Raw genomic sequence first — 18,199 nt, forward strand, 5'->3', positions numbered from 1 at the left:
TAGAGGAGGAGGTGTGTGAGGTGTAGAGGAGGAGGTGAGTGAGGTGTAGAGGAGGAGGTGTGTGAGGTGTAGAGGAGGAGGTGAGTGAGGTGTAGAGGAGGAGGTGAGTGAGGTGTAGAGGAGGAGGTGTGTGAGGTGTAGAGGAGGAGGTGAGTGAGGTGTAGAGGAGGAGGTGTGTGAGGTGTAGAGGAGGAGGTGTGTGATGTGTAGAGGAGGAGGTGTGTGAGGTGTAGAGGAGGAGGTGTGTGAGGTGTAGAGGAGGAGGTGTGTGAGGTGTAGAGGAGGAGGTGAGTGAGGTGTAGAGGAGGAGGTGTGTGAGGTGTAGAGGAGGAGGTGTGTGAGGTGTAGAGGAGGAGGTGTGTGGGGTGTAGAGGAGGAGGTGTGTGAGGTGTAGAGGAGGAGGTGTGTGAGGTGTAGAGGAGGAGGTGTGTGGGGTGTAGAGGAGGAGGTGTGTGGGGTGTAGAGGAGGAGGTGAGTGAGGTGTAGAGGAGGAGGTGTGTGAGGTGTAGAGGAGGAGGTGTGTGAGGTGTAGAGGAGGAGGTGTGTGAGGTGTAGAGGAGGAGGTGAGTGAGGTGTAGAGGAGGAGGTGTGTGAGGTGTAGAGGAGGAGGTGAGTGAGGTGTAGAGGAGGAGGTGTGTGAGGTGTAGAGGAGGAGGTGTGTGAGGTGTAGAGGAGGAGGTGAGTGAGGTGTAGAGGAGGAGGTGTGTGAGGTGTAGAGGAGGAGGTGTGTGATGTGTAGAGGAGGAGGTAGAGGAGGAGGTGAGTGAGGTGTAGAGGAGGAGGTGAGTGAGGTGTAGAGGAGGAGGTGTGTGAGGTGTAGAGGAGGAGGTGTGTGAGGTGTAGAGGAGGAGGTGAGTGAGGTGTAGAGGAGGAGGTGTGTGAGGTGTAGAGGAGGAGGTGTGTGAGGTGAAGAGGAGGAGGTGTGTGAGGTGTAGAGGAGGAGGTGAGTGAGGTGTAGAGGAGGAGGTGTGTGATGTGTAGAGGAGGAGGTGAGTGAGGTGTAGAGGAGGAGGTGAGTGAGGTGTAGAGGAGGAGGTGAGTGAGGTGTAGAGGAGGAGGTGTGTGAGGTGTAGAGGAGGAGGTGAGTGAGGTGTAGAGGAGGAGGTGAGTGGGGTGTAGAGGAGGAGGTGTGTGAGGTGTAGAGGAGGAGGTGAGTGAGGTGTAGAGGAGGAGGTGTGTGAGGTGTAGAGGAGGAGGTGAGTGAGGTGTAGAGGAGGAGGTGAGTGAGGTGTAGAGGAGGAGGTGTGTGAGGTGTAGAGGAGGAGGTGTGTGAGGTGTAGAGGAGGAGGTGTGTGAGGTGTAGAGGAGGAGGTGAGTGAGGTGTAGAGGAGGAGGTGTGTGAGGTGTAGAGGAGGAGGTGTGTGAGGTGTAGAGGAGGAGGTGTGTGGGGTGTAGAGGAGGAGGTGTGTGAGGTGTAGAGGAGGAGGTGTGTGAGGTGTAGAGGAGGAGGTGTGTGGGGTGTAGAGGAGGAGGTGTGTGGGGTGTAGAGGAGGAGGTGAGTGAGGTGTAGAGGTGGAGGTGTGTGAGGTGTAGAGGAGGAGGTGTGTGATGTGTAGAGGAGGAGGTGTGTGAGGTGTAGAGGAGGTGAGTGAGGTGTAGAGGAGGAGGTGTGTGATGTGTAGAGGAGGAGGTGTGTGAGGTGTAGAGGAGGTGAGTGAGGTGTAGAGGAGGAGGTGTGTGAGGTGTAGAGGAGGAGGTGAGTGAGGCAGGGGTTTAGTGTGCGTGTGTGGATGTGCTCAGCATCTGTGAGAGACCGTGTGAGAGAATGGGCGCTGCAGCATCAGTAACAGCCCGGTGGCAGGTTGCCAAGACACCGCCACCTTCTGTTTGTTCTCACTCACTTTAATCCACTCTGCTGTAACCTCACTGTTTTCTCTCCCTCCAAAAAGCCCTTCATAATTCACTAAACCCCCCCCCAGCTACGCACGCCTGGACGCACACACGCATACACACGCACACGCAGAAGAACGCACACACGTGAGCATACGAACCCCTACCCGTCATCACGCTAAATGCTAAGCCCAGTCACGTCCCGTTACCGTTAACGAGAGAGAATTTGAGCCGAAGCCATTACCATCATGCTAATGAGCATGGAGCTGCTTTCTTGTCCTCGTTACAGTTTATGGAACCTGGAGGGAATCCGGGAGCAACTGATCGTGACTCTCAGTAATCCCAGTGTGCACCTGTACAGAAACGGCACTGAGATCAATTGTCCTATACTGCATAGCTAGAGCTTATCTGTTTGCCACGGTGTACATTTTCATACACTTTTTTTATATATTCAATTGAAATAAACAATGCCTGTAGGCACAACGCTTTAGGAAGGATAAATTGTGGGTGTTTTTTAAAGCGACTCGTGCTGGGATCACACCACACAAATTCAGCCAATTTAAGCACAATTTTGTCATAACCGACAAATTCCCAGTGGGCCCAAATTTGTCAGAATTGAGGAACAGTCCTTGTGGTGTGACATAACTGAAGAACAGCAATGTAGCATCTGGGATGTCCCTTGATGCGATGATTTGTCAGCATCAAACATGCAGTGTGGCAGGAATTTATGGCACTATGATTGCCTAATTTGACATAATGACCATCATGAAAGACAGAAATACTGTGTCTAATCCCGGCGTTAGTTGAGTCTAGCTCGAGCACAGACATTTATTCACTTATCTGACATGTAAAAGGACATTACCAAATGTCTTCAGTCCCCATTTGTCCTGCTAGTCACCCTCCAAATGTCCCACAGACTGCAAATGCTTCTCTCGCATCTCACTTCCACTGTAAATAAGACATAAGCCATTGACTTATGAATGGAGTCAATACACTGCTCTAGATGCAGAGATAGTTTAACTTCACCAAGGCCTTCAAAGTCTCTCTGATACATCTCATTGGATTACAAGATTTGAAATGTGTTCTTAACCGTATACCACTCAAAAAACATGAAACGCACTCATAGAAAGTGTGTGCAACTGTGTATTTGATGCACACCCTCACAGAAGTGCGGTCCGAACTAAACAACCGTTTCTATTCTGTCTTTCCAGACTTTGCAGTATCCAGGGTAAGTCTCCCCTCGTGACTGTGGCTTCCGTGCTTGTGATGCTGTATGCAGTGGTCGTGCTCCGAACGTCAGTGTTGTGGTGCCAGTAGTAACCCGACAGTATGTACCCTTTGGTGTCTGCGCGGGTTTAGCGCTAAGCCTGCTCGCCCATCCCTGTGTATTAGCTCTCCCGAAGCTGAATCCCAACCCAGCATCACGCCAAATGCTCCGCCATCAGCCACCTCCGTCATCACCCACCTCCGCCATCCAGAGACTCGAGGCGGTAGCAGCTAGCGCCTCGTTGAGCCCTAGAAGTTAACACATGGGGGCATGGGGGGGGGGGGGGGTGCTCTGGGAAACACGTGGTGGAGAAGCGAGCTGTGTCAAAGACACCTCCGGCGGCACACGTGCTCCCTTCTGAGCTTCTGAGGAGGGGCGGGGCTCAGCTGGGGCACAGACGTCAGGTCAGGGGACGCCTCCGCTTGAGCTGCCATGCATTCCCAGCAGCCCCAGGGGCAGGTGCACATTCACGCTCCTGTCTATAAAGTAAAGGATGAAAAAAGGGGGAAAGACCTACAACTTAGTTCCTAGACAACTGACGTGCAAATGCGTAAATTAGATAAATCTGACTGGAACAGTAGGCAACAGACTGCATGAAAGTCGCATGCTCTAAAGCCTCGCTGTTGCACAGAGAAGCAAACATCCTGTCAGGCTAGTTACACTGTATTAAAATAAGGCAGATTAAACATTCAGTGCACAAAAAGATTATTATTTCCACCAGGGTTCAAAAATGGAGGTAAAACAATCAGAGCTCCAGCTGGTTGAGAAGAGGTTAGAGCACACAGATGGGTCATTCCATTGTAGGCGTACTCGTTATTTTTAGCACAATTTATAGGCTACTGAAGCAGGAAACACAGTGATCATTATTACTGTGAAGACCGAGGTCTACGCATACCTTTTCTTCGTAAGGATGGACAGCATAAATGAAGTTAGAGATAACACGTAGTCCTCATTCCTCTGACTAACAGCGCTGTTTCCTTCCCAGCAGCCACTGCATCTGGTCTCTACGCTCCGTTTGGACGGTGTAAGAACATACAAGCAAATTTGGATGATCTATCAATCTGTTTGTCTCGTCTGGAATTATGCATAAAATCCCAGCATGTGGCTTGAGGCTGCTTTAACCAGAGAGACTCTGGGTTGGAATGTTCTCCTCTGGTTCCTGCTAAATGAGCAGAAACGACCCCTCAGCAGATTGTCATTGTGTCAGATGTGTCATTTTTCCTCAAATGCCTCTCCCTAATTCCAACCTCTTCATATATACAGTACACTATATTGCCAAAAGTATTTGCTCACTTTCCTTGATTCACATATGAGCTTAAGTGACATCCCATTCCTATATGCGATTATAATCCATAGGGTCCACCCTTTGCAGCTAGAACAGCTTCAACTCTTCTGGGAAGGCTGTCCACAAAGTTTAGGAATGTGTTTAAGGGGATTTTTGACCATTCTTCCAGAAGCACATTTGGTGAGGTCACATACTAATGTTGGACGAGAAGGCCTGGCTCTCAGTCTCCGCTCTAATTCATCCCAAAGGTGTTCTATCAGGTTGAGGTCAGGACTCTGTGCAGGCCAGTCAAGTTCATCCACACCAGACTTTGCCATCCATGTCTTTATGGACCTTGCTGGTGCAGTCATGTTGGAAGAGTAAGGGGTCAGCTCCAAACGGTTCCCACAAAGTTGGGAGCATGGAATTGACCAAAATGTCTTGGTATGCTAAAGCATTCAGAGTTCCTTTCACTGGAACTAAGGGGCCAATCCCAGCACCTGAAAAACAACCCCACACCATAATCCCCCCTCCACCAAACTTTACACTTGGCACAATGCAGTCAGACGAGTACTGTTCTCCTGGCAACCACCAAACCCAGACTCGTCCATCAGATTTCCAGATGGAGATTGCCGATTCATCACTCCAGAGAACGTGTCTCCACTGCTCTAGTGTCTAGAGGCAGTGTGCTTTACATCACTGCATCCGACGCTTTGCATTGCACTTGGTGATGTACGGCTTGGATGCAGCTGCTCAACACTGGAAACCCATTCCATGAAGCTCTCTGAGCACTGTTCTTGAGCTAATCTGAAGATCACATGATATGATAATATAGTGTAAATCTAATGTAATAATATAATAATATAATAATACACACACATATATATATATATATATATATATATATATATATATATATATATATATATATATATATATATATATATATATATACACATATATATATATATATATATATATATATATATATATATATATATATATATATATATATATATATATATATATATATATATGGAGAAGCAATATATTGATAACCAGTAAGTTTGAGCCATCAACAGCAGGTTCTACATGATGAATATATGGATTAAATCAGGGATGTCAAAGTCAAATACACTGAGGGCCAAAAAACCAAATTTGCTACAAGCTGAGGGCCAGACTGGTTCAATGTTTATTAAAACATATTGAAATGATTGCACATAGCCTTTTGAACCAAGACCTAACTGTCACGGTGAGGCGGCCCCCTACCGGCCGCCTCTGTCCACAGCGGCTGTGTTGTTGTTGTTTTGTGACGTCGTGTACGCCCCTCAGGTGGGCGGAGCCCGTGATCCGTTCCCACCTGATGGTCGTTTGTCTGTCTATATATGTCTTGTCTTTGTACCAGTTGACCGCTGGTCATTATATCCTTAATTCGGATCTATTGCACGGGTTTTAGGTTTGCACACTTTATATTAAACCACCCTTTTTCCCTGAGACTTGGCGTGATCGCTTCCTTTTTGTTGCTCACACCTGCCCGTCACAGAATGACCAGCCACCCTTCGGAAGCCGCAGAGTCTCTTTACTTTCTCCTTCGTTCGTGGTCATGTCTCGTGGTAAGTGTTTGTCTGCGTGGTGTTTTGTGAAGAGTTCCGCCGTGCTTTTGTGTTGTCTGTGGCACGGCGAGGACCAGGGCTGTCTGCCCTGGGAAAAAACTCTTCGTGTTTGTCGTTTGTTTGTTGGAAGAGCTCCGCCGTGCTCGTGTTGTGTTTGTGGCACGGCGAGGACCAAGGCAGTCTCCCTGGTAAGCTCTTCGTCTTGTGTGGTGTTAGTGTGTCCAGGTGAACGGACGTGAGGATCTGTGTGCGTGCGCGTTTGTTATATGTTAAGTGTTTTGTGTGTGTGACGCGGTCGCCGCTCGTCACTGTCGCCTCGCTCCCCGTGTGTCATGTGTTTTATGTGGGGAGCGACTGCGACTCTGAGCGGCGCGTCACCGTCGTTTATGTGTAGTGCACGCAAGTATCGGTCCCGTTCGTTCAGTGTCTGCGCACTAAGTTCTGTTTGTCGAGTCTTTGTGTGCATGTTGTGTCCTAACGTGTTGTCTAATGTTTGCGTGTAATTCCACGCATGCTCCTCCCCCTGAATGTGTGTTTGGGGGAGGACCGGCTGTGGTCCCGTGCCACGGGGAGTGGCACGGAGGGCGTCGCTCCCGAGGGAGGCCCTGACCAGGTAAATGGGGGGTTCTCCTGAGTTAGGATGGAGACCCCTCCCCCCTGGAGGGGGGATCAGGGTAGTGCGCGTTTGTGTTCTGTGTTGGTGTGTGTGGGTGTGTGTGTGTTTGTGTTTTATGTGCAGGTGCTTCTCCCTGGCGTTGAATCGTGGCATCCCTGGACCTTGTGGGGGTCTCCAGCTGGCAGGAGCCCCCTTATGTTGTGGGGTGACCGGAGCCCGGTCGGAAAGAGCCCCTCCCTAGAGGGCTGGGGCCCCCGGATGTTTGGGGACCATGGGGCTCCGGTCTGAAGAGCTCCTGCACAGGACGGAGACCCTTCCACGGGGTCCTGGAGGTGACGTAGCCACGCCCCAGGGAGGTAACCTGCACACACATACACCCCGGACGGACAAGGAGCCGAGGCCCGCCGTCCTCGCACCTGTGGGGCTATGCGGCTTAAGGCCGGTTAGGGCGTGAGGGCCCTGTGACCGACCGGGGCGTGGTTTTGTCTTGTTGACGGCCCAGTCGGTCCAGGGTCCCGCCCAGGGAGGTGAGCTGACTAATGTTATGTGTTTTGTGTTTCAGCTCGTGGACTGCAGGAGGTGTGTCCCTGCCTGTCCTTGCCTTCCTGCCCCTTCGTGTTGTTGTGCAGCCGCTGTGTGCCACACACCCAGTGGAGGGGAGTGCGGCTTGGTGGGGGGGTCTGTCACGGTGAGGCGGCCCCCTACCGGCCGCCTCTGTCCACAGCGGCTGTGTTGTTGTTGTTTTGTGACGTCGTGTACGCCCCTCAGGTGGGCGGAGCCCGTGATCCGTTCCCACCTGATGGTCGTTTGTCTGTCTATATATGTCTTGTCTTTGTACCAGTTGACCGCTGGTCATTATATCCTTAATTCGGATCTATTGCACGGGTTTTAGGTTTGCACACTTTATATTAAACCACCCTTTTTCCCTGAGACTTGGCGTGATCGCTTCCTTTTTGTTGCTCACACCTGCCCGTCACACTAACACAGTGTATATTATTTAATGCTTAAATGAATAAAGCAATATTTTCTTATGGATCTGTCAGTAATTTCAAGTGAAAACATTTTCAATAAGCAAACAGATAAAAACAAACTTCCTTCAAAGAAAACATGTCCTGTACATTAAATGAATAAAGTAATAAAGGTTTGAAAAGTGCTGGAATTTAGGCTAAAGTACTTGAAAATGCTTGAAATTGTAACTACTTCGTTTCACAACAAATAGCTGTCTGACTGAACAGTTATCTTGTTAACAAATACGAGCCTCTTGTAATTCCAGGACGAAACATGAGAGAACGTGAAAACGTTAAGATCGGGCGTTTTGAAAATAAACAACCACTAAATAATGTTTCGAATCATTTCGAATATAGGTATAAATATTTAACTTAATTAAGTTTAACATGCTGGGAAATATTGAAATGGACCTTGAAAGTGACGTACAAGTGCTTAAATTCCACCTTATAAAGGTATATGAACCCTGCAAATATGACTGTTCATTGCGCTGAGGCGCGGCGCGCGCAAAGTTACAAAATTCGAGAGGTGCACGACCTCGCGAATCGACAGTGCGCGAGGCCCAAGCGCACGGGCGGAGCCACTGCGATTACGTCATTTTCGCCGCGCTGACCCTCGCCGCTTGTGCGCGCTGCAGTGACTTCGCGGTCTACCGTTGCATTGTGGGGAATGTAGTGTTTGTGCGTGCAAAACACCAGCGGGCGGCTATGGCCTGCGGGCCGGTTCTAATAGTAATTAAATATCATCCAGGGGGCCATAGATAATCAATTCGCGGGCCGGATCTGGCCCGCGGGCCTTGACTTTGACACATGTGGATTAAATGATAATCTGAGGTTTATGACTAGCTGGACCAGCTAGTTAAGTCCCCAGATACTAGGGGTGGGCGATACTCGGAATTTTGGTGTCGATACGATACCGATACGATACTGGTCAGTATCGCCGATACCGATACTTCCAAACCGTTGGGGGGGGGGGGGTTGGGGGGGGTGGGAGCGATACTTTTTACTTGAAATTATAATCCATTAATATAATAATTTATATTAAATTATATATATTTTTGCTGATGCTGGTCCATGCCAGTGTTTATGCCTCGTGCCAATGGTGGCACGCGTGCCATAGGTTGCCGACCCCTGCTGTAGACGGTCAACCAGTTTCAGCTGTGGAAAATTCAATTAAAACAGGCGAATACACCACAATTAAGCCAACTACAGGAAAGTCTGATGTATGGAAGTCATATTCCATTGTAATTAATGGAGAGGGAAATCGGCTTGTTGTGATTGATATCAGAAAGTGTTGGTGTACGTCACCTGACGGCATGTGTTTGGACTGTGGTAAGAAATGGGACAGCGCGATCCATCGCTATATTGCTGTTTTAATAAATACATAAGAAAATTTCAAGTACGAAATCTAATTAATTCAATTCATATTAGGATTGCGGGCGGGGGCGACAGAAATGTGTATGTGGCGGGCGGGTGCGGGATTAAAACAAGCGATTTTTTGGCAGGTGCGGGCGGGAGCGGGATTAAAACAAGCGGGAGCGGGCGGGAGCGGGATTTAAAAAGCAGTCCTGCGCAGACCTCTAAACTGCAGCAAAAGAATCGATATTTTCGCCGTGGTATCGATCCGATACCGATCCTCACCTTTGTATCGATACTATCGATATAAATATCGATCCGCCCACCCCTACCAGATACAGTAATGAGTGTCAACTGAATGCTGAACTTCGCAGGCATATTCCACTCGCACTCAACTGCCAGGTTTTGTTCTTTTTAATGACAATGGAGTTATCTGTGGCTGGAAAATGAGTTGTCAATTTAATGACAATCATGTCACTCAGCACTTTGGGAAAGGAAGTCAAATGCCAGTAAGTCAGGCATGATTATCCTGCAAAACAGCTTTAAACAACGTTGCTAGACTGTGAAAATCGTCGAAGGTGTCATGCAATGCAAAAATAAAAGTTTTCTTGTTTTCCCATTTTTTGCTAGAATGGACACTGCTATGTAACATCTAAATACCACACGATATGATGTTATTGATGTACAATATACTGACCTTGCAGTAAAGGGACTGGGAAGCAAACTTCAGTAAGTCAGTAGGCTATAAAAGCCCACCGAAAACATAGTGCAGTTGTATCTGTTTTCACAGCAACCTTTCAGAGGCACGTTTCTGAAGTAGGGTATTATGAGGCTTATAGTGGTGAAGATAATATTAAACTGATACTATAAGAGCTCTGTTGAAGTGGAAACGTCCCAAATATCCACCCAACCTGCTATTATGCTCATTCTCACAGTCTGCTTTGTACCAAACAGAAGGAGTTTGATCGGATGCACTGGCTTCCATGCCATAAATGTGTTTATGGGTAAATCACTGCTAGTTTTTCTTCAGTGACATATAGTTTTGAGCAGAACGATCCTTCCATGAATCCAAGTAAGGACAGTCCACCTGTCCGACGTGCTTAGCTGGACTCGGGTAATTAATATCTGGGCCTCGTCCGTCACGAGCCAACTCATAACGATCGCCTGTAAGGGAGAGAAACCGAGCCTGGGCGTGTGGCCCAAAAGTCTACACAAACACGCAGAGCAGGAGAGCGAAGTGTGTGTGTGTGTGTGTGTGTGTGTGTGTGTGTGTGTGTGTGTGTGTGTGTGTGTTGGTTGGGGGGGGGGGTGTCTAAAAACCTCCATAAACACTCGGAGCAGGGGAGCGGTGGGGGAGGGGCGGGTTGCCAGGTGGTACTCATTGCTCCGCCGTATGTTTCGCTTTTCCTTTCGCTCTTTTCGCCCCCCGCCTGTAATGAGGCGGCGGTAGAACCGGCCAAACGTGTGCTGGGCTGGCGGGTCGGCCTGGGCCAAGTGGAACACCTAGCCACGCAGTTTCGGGCGTCATAAGGCAGTCATTAATGGCGCTACGGCAGCTTATTGCTGGTGTAATTTCCCTCAGTGATGTTGCAGTCCACTCTCGTTCCCACAGTCCTGGCAGATTGATTTCCGTGCATGTAATCCAGTTTTCATTAAACTGGCAAACGCTTCTCTATGAGTCATCTGAAAGTGCTACTGCTATTATTAAACCAGCAGGCTAGACAAACAGTAAACCTCTATCAGGCCTTCAGTCCAGTAAACGTCGTGTGTGTGTGTGTGTGTGTGTGTGCGCGCGTGTGTATTGCTTTGAAGTAATGAGAATGTTTGGCTTCTAATAAAACACCAGTTTTGGCAGTTTCAGCCTTTTCAGCACTATTTCCAGGCATATATGAAGTGTCTTTGCAAGAGTTAGATGAGACTTATTCAAGATGATGCTGATAAGCTTGTGAGAGAGTGTGATCTTTTCAATGAGGCTCTGTTGGACGGGGTATTTCTTATATGATGAAAGAAAAAAAAATTGTCCTTTAGCCTCATCACCCACTGCTGTGTTTAATCAAGTTGTGTTCACTGTCATGGAGTGAAGGGATGCCTTGTTTTCTCTACTCAAACTCTCCTCTCAAAATGGAGGTGGATTGTGGTGCCATAGTGACAGGATGAGGGTATGTGTAATGTGTACGGGACACACACACACACACACACACACACACACACACACACACACACACACACACACACACACACACACACACACACACACTGTGTAGATTGTTAAGCAAAATATGTCAGATTCACAAATGGCACACAGTAACAAACAGCTGCCCCAGTGCCCCAGTAACAAAGTACAGCTGGCCCAGTGCCGTTGGACTGGCCATGGGAGGTATACTATACTAGTCTTACCCAGATGAGTTTATAAATGACAGCTGCTAACTGTATTGGTAAAGAGATTAGTCATTATAGATACCGTTTTACATATTTTGCCTCTTGGATATGTGTGGCAAACAACGCAAAGTGCCCTTGTGTTTTTTGTTTGTTTGTTTGTGTTTTATTCAGTAAACATAAAACATTATCCCAGGACTCCTAAGTCCCAAGTCAGAAAACAAAAGGGAAGATGGTACGCTGCTCTGAAGGTCTTTCTTCCCCTGCACCCAAACCAACCCTGGCTGTGCCCCAGATATTCAACCGGACCCAATCAGGACCCTTTATCTCTTACCTCCCCCACTGCATTGTGGTCCTTCCCCAGCAGGTTCCTCCCACCACTGATTGGCAGACCTCCTGACTGGCATCAGAAGCAGGGCATCACCGCTGGTGGTCCCGCCCTTTGACGCTAATTGACGTCCAATGCTGCCACTCTGCTTGAGAAGCAGATGAGTTTGGGGTGGGCCGGATCAGAACCAAGGGGAGACTTCGGTCCTGGGCATCCACATTCACTCTGTTTCTGCCCAGCCTCAAAACAGAGGGTGATGTGGACTCTACTGGCTGCTCCGAACCAGTCTGGATGTGCCAGTCCACCATGGTTCAAGGATCATGATTCATGGATCGTGGTTCATGGTTCATGGTTTATGGGTCATGGATCGTGGTTCATGGTTCATGGTTCATGGTTCATGGATCGTGGTTCATGGTTCATGGTTCATGATTCATGGTTCGTGGATCGTGGATCATGGTTCATGGTTCATGGTTCATGGGTCATGGGTCATGGGTCATGGTGACATCCAGCCTGCTGAACTCTGCTCGCCCTCTTTTCTGTGTCTTCTTCCAGATTGAGATCCGCGACACCAAGGATCCACGTTTTGGAGTCCAGCGGTTCCACTGAAGAGACGCCACCTCCACCTCCACCTCCATCTGTCCCCTTCCACTGTCCTTCTCTCCCTCATCCTTACCTCGTCCTCTCAGGTCCGCGTCTCTGACCTCAGTTAGGAAGCTGCTAGATGAGCTCTTTGTAATATAGGACTAGCCGGGAGCACACTTCAAGAAAAGAACCTATTAGACAAGCAGACACATACGTTCAAAGAGAATTCAAAATCAAGAAAATAAATCAATAAATCAGCTTTACAAAAACCACCAACTCTGGGAAAGTGATTAAACTTACACAGTATTATTATTATATATTATTACTATGATGACAATGTTACAGTGAAGATTATGCTTGCAACAGTGGTATTATATTCAAATTTACATATTTTATCTAAAATGGGAAAATTAATCATTTCTAGCTTTAAAGAAAATACATTATATTGAATCAATGCATATGTAGAAGTGCTTGGGTGCTACTGGAGACACAGATGAAGAAAAAAATAATCAAGCCAAAAATCAAATAAAACAAAATGTAAAAAAAAAGGAGAATTTTTTTTGTACAGCACAAGGTGAAATTTTGAAGACCGTCCTTTTTTCTGGAAGATTTTGAACTCCCTTCTTTGTACATGTGGTCAGCAACAAGAGACTAGTATGGAAAAGAAGTAGTTTGTTTGTAAATAATAGATTTCTATGGAGACAGGGTAGACATGACACGTTAATCAACCCAAACTATGTTCCTTCTACACCCTGGAGTGGATTAATGTGTATCATCTTTATCTCTTGATCAGACCTGAAGTACCGGATCTCAGAGCTTAAAGCTATACAACATGAGGATGCCAACATTAACGCTGAAGGTTAAACTCCTACAGAACTTTTATTTTGGCATGGGACTTTCCTTTTACAGACCTACATTTAATTTCTTTCCTTTTTTAATTTAACCTTTCTGAATAACAGTGGGGGAGATGATGTTGTAAACAATGACTAGCAAAATAACATTTTAAAAATTATGGTTATAATAATTTCAGTGACTGGTTATTTATTCTTGATTGATGTTTTTCTTTCATTTTTGATTGATTTTATCCATTTTGTCTCGAGGAAAAGCCCTGCATGCTGCATTTTACTCAGGCCCAATGAGTGGAGCACTGATAAGTTGTAATTTACCATCGAGACCCAACAAGTCGAGCATCATGAGACTGTACCATGGAACAGCACAACAAAGCTAGTCACGATGAGTCGAGTGTGATCTCTAGGAGCTCCTATATGTTTTCAAGTGAAAACAAGCAGATTGAAGATCTGAAGACTTGAATTCAAGATTTCTGTGAATTCAGTTCAACGTTGGCTTCTAAACTCACGTTAGCCTGGAACATGTTTTTTGTGTTTTGTGCAATGAGCAAACCGCTGTGTTACAACCAACCCTAACAAAATGATTTTTAATTACAGAAACATCCCAAACTCTGCACTAGTTTCAATTCAGACCATCAGGAGTTCAGTTACATAACTTTGGGCGTACTTCAAAATCCTTATTTCCATCATGAGGGTGAAAATGTTGGAATAGTAGTCAGTCATTTACTTTTAGGTCACCTCTGTGCAGTTATGTGATCAGTCAGTATGAAATGACATACTGGTTGTCAGCGTTGGTGCCAGGTGGGTAGTTATAGGGCAGGTACGGAGTGTCCAACCCTTCCCTGCTTCCGGCGTTTGTGTGTGTTTTGGTGGGTGTGGTGATTTTTTGAAGGTGTTGTAGTCCTAAAAACTGGTCGGCACGTTGAAACACTCCCTACCTGGGGCTTTACACAGAAACAGAGATCGTTGAAGTTAACTGTGCACTTACACAACACTTACTCTATATAGATGTTTATATTCAACACGTGTTTATATTGTCATTAATGGTTGCTTTTTCATTTTCTGGTCAGTGTTGGTTTTCTAAGTTCCCCCAAATAATCTTTAGACATATAAAACCTTTTGTGCTCCTTGGGAAGAGCTTTGCTTGTACAGTGACTTTCCATGCGCTCCACAAGGAAGTATTTCAATGATGCTAGGATTCACTTCCTGGGTCACGCAAAGGACAGCACACACTGCACTAACCTTGAGGGGGCGGGTCTGGCCAGCACTGTGCAGATTCATGGTTGGACAATTTTTAGAGATCATTTAACAAGGACACCAAGCTGAAGAGTGAAATGTGAATTCCTCCATATGGTGCTTTATCCTCCATCCGAGGCCCTGGCCTCTCTCCACATCCTCATCCTCGAACGGCCCCGCCCCATGGAGAGGAGGGAAAGGACGATGTGGGGTTAACGATGTGAGGACACACCCGGTAAATGGAACAGCCCAAACGGGAGCATTAGAGACCCAAAAGAGCGGCCCACCGTCCAGACCTGGAGCTCAGCAGCAGCGACGCTTGCGTGGACATTAAAAAAGAGCCTCCGGGCGGCCGCACGCGTCTGCCAAACTCTCCCTGCCGCCGACACTCGTGAGGACTTGCAAAATGCAGCCTTGCGTTTCCTCAACAATACAGAAACTTAAAAAAATTATAATAATAGTGGTTATTAGTCATGTTTATTTTCATGTCTTTTCACTTCCAATTAATTTTTTTTGAGCACTTGTGGAGCTCCAAAGTTTCTCCAGTGAAGTCCGGGAGGACCTGCAGGGTGTATTCGTCTCTGTGTTCCAGCAAACCTGATTCAGCTTGCCTGATTAGCTGATGAACGAGCTGATTGGGTCTATAAAAACAGTAGAGCCACTGGACAGCAGTGCTGGGGCCCGGAGAGCATCACACAGCACTCAGGAGTTCTCACTCAGCTCAGAAACATAGCAGGACAGAACTGTTTACAATTAGGAGAGTAACCACATACTGTACAGGAACATCAATGGGTGATTTCAAATCCTTTTGTTTCACAAGGTGAAAAGTTATTATTCGACTTATGTTATATATTTCATTACTGAAAAAGGAGAAAGAAAAACGAAATACAATGGCATGATTTGCATTAAAAGGAAGCGTGTGTGCTTGTAAGGAAACAAGGGGGTGCGCACACACACTCATGGTTAAAGGTCCAGGCTGGGGAGCTTCTGAAGAACCACGTGGCAGTGCTGTGCACTGATAAGTGCTTTTGGGATGCTGGAGTCAGGCTGACGCTTCACATGACCGCTGCTCTATAAGCACCCCCGCATCAATCCACTGACCATTATAGGCAAAACACACAAGTGCTGTTGGTTTTTTTGTTTTTTTTCTTCTTCTTTTGTGGGGTCCCAAGAGTACACTGTGCTGAACATACTGTCATGGATGAGAAAATGCATGCAGGTAAATATACGTGCACAAGATTGGCTAAACCAGCAGAGCCCCGCCCCTGCCCCACCCACACCCTGCCCTTGCCACACCTGCATAATTTATTGAGCATCATTGTTAAACTTTTTTTATGATGTACTAAGCCAAACATTTTGGTCTGTTAATTCTGCTTATTAAGTTATTAATGTTTGCTTGATATTGACTATATCAGCCTAATTAGAAAAACCAATGCGTGAAATTAAGAAGTCATTACAATGTTATTAAACTTTACTGCTCTTCCATTAATAGCCCACACTGATTTCTATGACGAGAGATAATGAAAAAGTTTGGTAAAAAAAAAAAAAAAAAAAAAAAAAAAAACACACACACAAGCAAAACTGTCACTTGGTCATTTTTGTCTTAATCCAGAACCTGAGATGTGGTCTGTGGTCACTGGCATTTGTTGATTAATGAAAGCATTTCCAAAGCTCTCACCTTTAATAACTCAGTCACAATGCCAGTTTCCTATCAGTGAGAGTTCCTCTTGTTCAGCTCAGCATTAGGTGTTTGGACAAACACAAACACCTCCAGCCTTGTGAGAGATTTATTTAGACCCAATTATTAATCCTTCAGCTGTTTACACTTGTAGTTAGCATACACGCACTGTCCCGTTTCTTTCACGCCTCTCCATGACTTTTGGATAACCCTGTGCCAAACCATCGTGAGCGCACTGCAGTGGGCCGATAGGACATCGGTTGTGCGGTATTTGATTTGCTGCCCTGTGCCTCATGGTGTTGACCTCATGGTGTTGAATGCCCTTTCTGTTGAGGGTTCTGCTTTTCGCTGTGGTTGTAAATGTTATTTATTTATTTTCTTTTCTTTGATATGTTTGGGATACTGCGATGTCTCTCGGTAAACTGGGATAAGTGTTTCAGCAAGACTGTCATAGGAGAGTGCAAAACAGCAGACATCGTCACCCCCCCCCCCCCCCCCCCCCCCCCCCCACTTATACATTGTTGGTGTTGTTGTTTTAAAAAGATGAAAAACTCAATAAATTAATTGAATATCCGTTTGTGGGGTTTGCTTTTATGTTAACGGTGAAGCATTATTTATAAATTCAACTGAATTTTTTATGCTAGTGCTAGTCTCGATCATTGTAATATTTGGATTCATGAAAGACTGTACCAATGGCAGAGTAAGCATCCCTGTATTGAAATCTTTCATCATTTTTCAGTACCTGCCCAGGACATCCCCCCCCCCCCCCCCCCCTCGTGTGATGGGGGAGAATTAGTTACCTAGCCAATGGAACTGGACTAACATTCGTAGATGATCATGATTAATAGAAAAATGGGTTTAAAAATGCCATTACCTGTGTGTGTGTGTGGTTTTTTTCTTTTTTTTTTACAGGACTAAAAATGGTTTTCTGAAGTTTGTGAAGCAAGAGAGATTGTTAAGTTAAACACTGAACAATCGTCTCCGTTATACGTCATGTGCCTCAACCCTGTGGTGCTGGTGATCCCTGCTGTCCTCGGACAGCATGTTCTGGAGTTGTGGGGGGGACACGTCCCTCAACACCACCTCCGGTCCCCTACGAGAGCTCGGGTCACGTCGCCCACGTCAAAGGGCCGCTCTGTACCCCAACGCAAATAACACACATGTATTCTAAAAACTGCTGTTCCCAACACATCCGCCTTTGTTCAGGAAATTCTCTGTTCCTACCAGTATTCAGAACGCTGCGGGAAGCATCAAAGTGCCAAGAAACCAGCGCCACGTTTGACATGCAGTAAAAGGCGAGCCAACGCGAGCCGCAGCCTTTGGGAAGCGCGTCTCGGGCCATCACACTCCGCCTCACACCCCAATGAGACGGGTGGGTGTGTTTTGGAACTATGTTTAACTGGGGGCTACATGCAGCATGTTACAGCAGATGACCTGGGTTGTGTGCGCGTAATAACCTGGAGAGCTCTGGTGACTGTACAAATCTGTGTGTGATGTGCCTTCAAGGCCTGTGTCTCTGGACACGCCCCCCAACCCCCCCCCCCCCCCCCCCCCCCCCCCCCCCACATTCTCTTCTCCATGCTTAACATCACTGGAGACCAAACCCCATGTGAGGCTCAGGCAGGATGGTGGAAGGCTACAGATGGATCATAAATCACGCTTGTTAGGCAAATCTGTCTGACAACAGGGGTTCAAAAGTAATCTTCTCCAGCTGGAGTTTGAGACCTTGTGCAATCCGGTACAGGAGATCAACTACAACAGTACAATTTAAGTACAAAAGTACATTTAAGCACTTGATGATTCATTCAACGTTTGCATCAGTAATTGGGTTTCACATTCCCCCAAAGACGACAACCATGTCAAGTGTGTCGTTGGAGTTTATTAAGCCAAACACAAAAGACCAGAGCCAAAATACCATCTTCATTTTATTGATTCTGCTCATTACATCGAGCACAAGCAGTAGTTTGTTGTTGTTTTTTTTCCAAAGGTTAGTAGACAACAGAAAAAAGCAACACTACGGAGTTATTAGTACTGGGCGTTCGTTAAGGTTGTGATGAAGATATAATTTTAACATGTGCACTTGGTGTGGATACATGGGTGTGTTCGAATCTCACCCACTGTGGCTCCTTTTTAACCAATTATTTGCATGCTATTTATACTGTGGCCTGTGTAGCGTGTGCAGATGGCAGAGGACAGAGTTC

General features: G+C 46.6%; 1 protein-coding gene across 1 annotated transcript in view; it reads left to right on the top strand.

Moving 5' to 3' along the window:
* lhfpl4a (LHFPL tetraspan subfamily member 4a) overlaps positions 1-16,295 on the top strand; it is a 41,544-nt gene extending 25,249 nt beyond the window's left edge. The window contains 2 exon segments of the mRNA XM_077014151.1: positions 3,042-3,058; positions 12,207-16,295. Of these exon segments, the coding sequence (XP_076870266.1) occupies positions 3,042-3,058; positions 12,207-12,260 (71 nt within the window). The 3' untranslated portion in view covers positions 12,261-16,295.
* Positions 16,296-18,199: the final 1,904 nt, after the last annotated feature.

The sequence above is a fragment of the Brachyhypopomus gauderio genome, chromosome 8, assembly GCF_052324685.1.
Source record: "Brachyhypopomus gauderio isolate BG-103 chromosome 8, BGAUD_0.2, whole genome shotgun sequence".
NCBI lineage: Eukaryota > Metazoa > Chordata > Actinopteri > Gymnotiformes > Hypopomidae > Brachyhypopomus > Brachyhypopomus gauderio.